The sequence below is a fragment of the Crocuta crocuta genome, unplaced genomic scaffold (genome assembly GCF_008692635.1).
Source record: "Crocuta crocuta isolate KB4526 unplaced genomic scaffold, BGI_CrCroc_1.0 scaffold56, whole genome shotgun sequence".
NCBI classification, from domain to species: Eukaryota; Metazoa; Chordata; class Mammalia; order Carnivora; family Hyaenidae; genus Crocuta; species Crocuta crocuta.
Genome location: NW_027531334.1, coordinates 4,615,660 through 4,621,659, shown reverse-complemented (window position 1 = coordinate 4,621,659; position 6,000 = coordinate 4,615,660). Strand labels below are relative to the sequence as shown.

Genomic DNA, 6,000 nt, shown 5'->3' with positions numbered 1-6,000 from the left:
AAGTTAGGCAACTCAAATGGTATAAAACCCAGTTAACACTCTCACGATAAAGGGTTTGTGTTCTGTTTGGTTTTGTTTTTAAAAGTCAACAGCAATTATGGCCCTTGAAAGAAAATGAACTGTACCATGTAATATAAAATCTCTTTTTGTAGGTAGTAATAATTTCCAACAGGAAGGTGTGGGGTGAGTATGTCTTCACTTGAGGACAACGTAATTTAAGACTGGACATTTAGAAAGTGGAAATTTGAGTTACCTCAGTAAATTTGTTTTTAACTTTAAAAGGAATCTTGAGAGTCAGTGGTGCCAACTAGAAGGCAAGAACTTGGTTCTGGCAGAAAAACCACCCCATATAGCTTGCGTTTTCAATTAACCTCTGTGCCTAGGTTCCTCTTGCTGTTGGGAAGGGATAACAGTCATCATTGCTACCTTCCATGGGAAGTAAGCCTGTGCTTTGACATCCAGGCTGAAGATGTTATATCAACACAAGTGATTAATAGTAGAACATAATGCATGTATGCACATAAAACACCGGCATGGTGCTCTTTTAATGCTTATACAACATCTATAAATACTGCTCTTCCATGCTCTCTCTTCACTTCAGGTCAGAGGAGAATATAATCATAGCATGTCACTAATCCAATTACTCAAAATATGGAGGAAATCTATATTTTTAAAGCTCCGTATCATCCTTTTGAGAAGCACTAAACCTGCTAATCCCTCACCATCTCTGTAGCGATTGCACAATGGCCCCCCATATTAAGCCTTTGGCACCTTTTCAAGTGTTGGCTAAATTACTTCTGGAAACTGGAACGATGGTGGTAAGGCCCGGGGAATGAAATTGGCTAGCGATGTTAAAATTTTGGTTGTTTAACATTTAACTGACTCTCAACAACGTGTTGAAGTGCTATCTAAACAGATAATTAGCTAGTCGCTGCACAGTGGGCTTTATCTAAATTTAGCAGTGAAATTAGGTTTAGAGAATGAGAAAATAGGGAAAGAAACGTTCTCAAGGGAAATGGTGGTGTCAGCACAGCTGAGGAATGTCACAATAGCTACATTTCGTCAATTATGATCATCATCAGGGGATCTCCCGTAGAGACGCAGGACAAGGTTTATTCATAAGCGCATCCTGAGGATAGGCGATGGAAAGGAGTGGCTGCAGGAGACAGGCTTACAAAAGACGAGAGAGAGAGAGAGAGAGAGAGAGAGAGAGAGAGAGAGAGACACACACACTAGAAAGGGGGTGGAAAAGAGGCACTAAACGAGAGCGCTGGGAGGCAGGATGGGAGGCGGAAGTTAAGAAAAAAGAGAGGTAGGCAGGGGTAGAATGGTGTGTAGCTTTGGAGGTGAGTAAAACATTGTAAATCAGTGGGTGGAGGGTGGGGGAACCCTAGTGATGGAAGGGGCGTGCTCCTGGCTGCAGGCAAGCATTAGTTTTAGCTGCGATTGGCGGCTGAATCCTTGTTCGACTTTTCTTCTTACTGGAGTCACATTTACAGCTATCTAGTGGAGATGGCAGGACCTACATCAAATTAGTTAATGGTATCACGACTAAGGACGTGTGTCCTCTGCCTCCGGACCCCCTTCGGGACAGTCCAAACTGTCCGCCGCCCCTGCAGAACCGCCAGGGGCCGTGGCTTCAAGGTCAGGCCACCAGGGCTGTGCGTGGCGGGTGGATGGACAGGGCAGAGCGCGCAGCCATCCGGGGTGAGGGAGGGTCGGGCTGGATCCCAGACCTCTTAGGGGCAAATGCTCAACACTCCCCGAGGTCGCTTTGCCGCGATCAGCTCCAAGGAACACAGGCAGTGAAAATAAAATTAACACGTGCGAACATGCAAATGAAACAAAACCAAGGAAAACACCACCGCACTCAAGGCGCTCCGATGGGGGGATCCATGGCCTCCTGTTGCCAGTCGCCCGGCGAGGACAGCGGACAGCCCGGCGGCCGCAGAAGCAAGAGCGAGAAAGCGAACCTTCTGGGGGGCCCCTTCTCCTCGCTCGGCTCCGTTGACCCCTCCACCAAGCCGCCCTCCCAAGAGAAAGGAGCAAGAAAAACGCCCGTGCAAACAAGTCGGGAGGCTGGGGGAAGTGGGGCTGGGAAGGAGGAAGGGATTCGGAGAGCGCCGCTGTCCCGGAAAGCAGGAAGCAGGAGAAAGTCTCTCCTCTCAGCCCCCCGCGTCCCCCGCCAGGCGGGAGAGGACTAGTTCTCCAGGCTGCGGTCAGCCCCCTAGACCGGGACCTTTAGCGTGGGCAACGGAAGGGCAGCCCATCCCGCCTTTCCCGCCTCGCCGCCCCCCTCCTCCTGCCCGGCACTCAGCCAGAGGGAGAGCGCGGCCGGGGCGAGGCGAGCAGCCAGCACGATGGTCCCGCCGCCCTCCGCCTCCGTCAGCGCCGGGGCAGCGGTGGACCCGCGAGGGGCGGAGTGGGCGAGACCATTGGAAACGCTGGGAAGGGGGGACGAGGCGGGGACGAGGCAGGAACGAGGGGCGGGGCCTGCTAACCTATTCCAGATTTTCCTGTCCTNGCCCCACGCCGAGTGCTGGGTGCGCCGGGAGCTCCTTCGTGTTGGCTCCGGGGACCGCTACCTCCTCGCCCTTTCGCGGAGGAAGCCGAGAGCGCGGACTTCTGGGCTGGGGCGGAGGTGCCGGGCTGCACGTTTGCCGCCTCCTTTTTTCCCTGGTGAAACTTGAGCTTTGAGCCCGGAGCCCTCCAGGGACCAGAGCCCGACGGGATGGGGATGGAGGCTTAGGCTCCCGACCCCCTCGTGGCCTTCCGCTCTGGAGAAGGCACCATGTTAGCCCACCCCGCAGCGTCCCTTACAGTCCGCTTCCGCCCTCCGGCTCGGTTCTGCCCTGGCAGCCTCGGGATCGCTTTGCCTTGAGCCCGTCGCTGCCTTCCAGTTGATGGGACGTGGCTCGCACTGTCCGTCTTGATTTGAGCGAACCCTATTTGTCCTCAGGACTTGGATTTGTGGGTTCCATACCTGATTGCAGCGCCCGTGCTCTGGCTGTTCCGATCAAAACAGACCCCGCGCCTCTTCCCCGTCTCTTCCCTCATTTTGTTACAGCTTTACTGTCACATTTGGGAGCTAGTCTCTTCCTAGGTATCGGAGACTAGAAATCCACTTGTTAAGGATCGTGTAAAAAAAAAAAAAAATCTGGCCTCAGACGAGAGAGATGGACGTAAGTGATCATTAATGGAAGGCGGTGATCTGGGAACGTGAGGCCACACCAGTTTTAGGGGATTAGCTCTAGCTTTTGGAAATACTGCAGGAAGTTATTCATTCGAGGACTCTGACTTGGTGAAGAAGGTGAAGCAAAACTTAGGCTTGCGCAAAGATTGGTGTAGCTAAGACATTTTTATTGGTACGTAAGGCTGCTGTTGGATCTGTGATTAGTGTAATTGTAAACGAAACCAGAAATTTCATCAGGGTTTATTGAAAGGAGAGATGTGTGCGGATCTCTGGGATGGTGTGATTTGGAAGAAAGAGAGTCCTGTTCCGGGAGGTGTGTCACGGTAGTTGGTTATGAGGGAGGCAGAGTTTTCAAGAGATTGAGTGCCCCTTATAGGCTGAGAATCTCCTCTACCAGTTCACCATCGTCTTTCAAGCACGGTAATGAAAAGTTCTGATTTACAGCGCTTAAGTCTGATAAGTGGCTTGTTATCTAATCTGCATTGTATGTGTATCTCCACTCCCCAGCTGTTTGGTTCCACCACACAATTCTTAATGCTCTTAACCTCTTTAAATTGATGCAAGATTCTACGTTGAATTTGTATACTGTTCTTTGCCATTAGGGAGGATGGTGGATTACAGTTGAGGGGGAGAAAAGTTGGAGGGGGTATTAACAGTTCACTATCCTGATTTAGATTGTGTTAAAGACTAAGTGAATATTATTTGTACCTCTGATAAAGGCTTATCTTGCTAAGCAAACAAAGCCTTATTGAAGACTGAAACCAGGTGATATGTGCATATAATCAAAGAGGTTGAATTTGAATAATAATTTCATAGTGCTCGTACAAGTGAAGGGCTGATTACTTTTGAAGGAACACACGGTTTTCATGTAGAAGAAGAAAGGTGTTTTTTTGTTTTTGTTTTTTTTTTTACATCCTTTTTAGTAATGTGCTATTGGAGGGGCTTGATATTTTTATTTAAGGTCCTAAAAATTCAAGCAGTATAAGCAAATGGATTGTGATTTAGAGCAGGTGTAAATTGAAGTTTTTAGAGTCAGTTTTGCTGGTAGTTGTAGAGACCGGCACTAGCTTTGTGTTACTGTGCACTGTTCTTCTAAAGAGTTTCCTTTTCTGGCTTGTAGTGTTAATAACACCCTAATTTGTGAACCCTTATGACAAGTATTTGGGTTTTTTTTCCCATCAGCCTCTCTCTATTTTAGAATTCAGTCTTTGAGTAGAGCACAGTTGTCCTGACTTACGGATGCTTAGTAAGTATGGAGGTAGAATTTTCTTCATGTAAGCTGTTTCTTGATTTGACATTCATAGTACTACTTACAAGGTTTTGCCTGTACTAATAATGTTTGAGTAGTCAGTTTTAGAATTGAAAAGATCTTTAAAGAGATGATTTTCTGGTGATTTGTTAATTAGAATATTTTACTTGTTTAACATGTACAGTTTTTTTTTTCTTGGCTGCCTTTTTTGATATGCTGTTTACACTTAGCATGACCTTAACTATGCTTAACATCTGCAGTATCATCTATTAGTACAAGATAGTTTTTTAAAACAAAACCCTTGCAACTGGTAGATTTGATATTCTGAAAGGTGTAAAATAATTACAACCATATTGCTGTTTTGAAGGTGTATACTATCTGTCTTATTTGAAGAATTGAACTTCAAAGTGAGAATTTTACAGGGTTACAAATTGTCAGGTTTTTTGTTTGTTTTTTAAGCCTAAGAAGTTCTTAGGTATAAAGGTCAAGGGGACTAGATTTACAACACCAAGTGACTTGATAAATCCCATTTATTTAAATCCCATTTTTCTAGAATTCCGTATTTCTTTTTTTTTAAATTTAAGTGTAGTTAACACATAGTGTTATATTATTTTCAGCCATATTTCTTTATGATGGCAATATTCAGTTTGTATGTGATCAGATTTATCTCATTTCCCTTCCAGCATTTTTCTTGAAAGGTAGAGACTGTTAGCAGGGATATGGTATCAATGAAGGAGTTAATAAAGCCTTATTTGATCTTTGTCCATTCCTGTTTGAATCTGGGATTCTATGATTTTCCATTTTCATCAAGGTTTTTTAAATTTTTTTTTCTTAATTTCTGAGAGAGAGAGAGAGAGAACGAGAGAACAAGCGACAGGGGAGGGTCAGAGAGAGAGGGAGATACAGAATCCGAAACAGGCTTTAGGCTCTGAGCTGGGAGTCAGCACCGAGCCCGACATAGGGCTAGAACTCACGAACCGTGAGATCATGACCTGAGCTGAAGTCAGATGCTTTACCGACTGAGCCACGCAGGCGCCCCACATTTTCATCAAGGTTTTATCTGACGATAGATGTTAGAAGATGTTAAGAAAAGAAGAACTATTATTAAATTGAATCTTTAACAGCACTTTCAGTACTTTCTATATTCCTGGCACTTGAAAGGCACTCGGGGACATAAAGCATGAGTAAGGCAGAGTCCTGGCTTCAAGGAGCTTACAGCATTGTGGTAGACATGTAGAACGTTGTTGGTTATAGGACAGTCTAGTGTTTATGATAGAGATCTGCATGAGGTACTGTGGGGTTGCCCAGAAGAGGGATTCCAAAGGTGTTAGGTAAAGATTGTGAACTGAGAGAAATAAAATGACTTTTTAAAATCAGTGAGGCAGATCTTACTGAGATTAGACATTGTGGTAGGTGGTAGAAGTTTGTTCCTGTCTCTTTCTGATCTTTGTGGTTTGGATACTAAATGGGCAGTTAGATTCTGAAAAAAGGCTGCCACTTACTAGCTTTGTGACTTGTTGGCAAGCTATTTAGTCTCATCTTTAAAAAAAAAAAAAGA

At 45.6% G+C, this 6,000-nt stretch overlaps 1 protein-coding gene across 1 annotated transcript in view; it reads left to right on the top strand.

Moving 5' to 3' along the window:
- The first annotated feature begins 743 nt into the window (after positions 1–743).
- The window catches only part of NECTIN3 (nectin cell adhesion molecule 3), a 123,910-nt gene continuing 118,653 nt past the window's right edge, over positions 744–6,000 (top strand). The window contains exons 1-4 of the mRNA XM_077771866.1: positions 744–818; positions 1,500–2,138; positions 2,232–2,679; positions 2,960–3,103. Of these exons, the coding sequence (XP_077627992.1) occupies positions 744–818; positions 1,500–2,138; positions 2,232–2,679; positions 2,960–3,103 (1,306 nt within the window). The remainder of the gene's footprint in view (positions 819–1,499; positions 2,139–2,231; positions 2,680–2,959; positions 3,104–6,000) is intronic.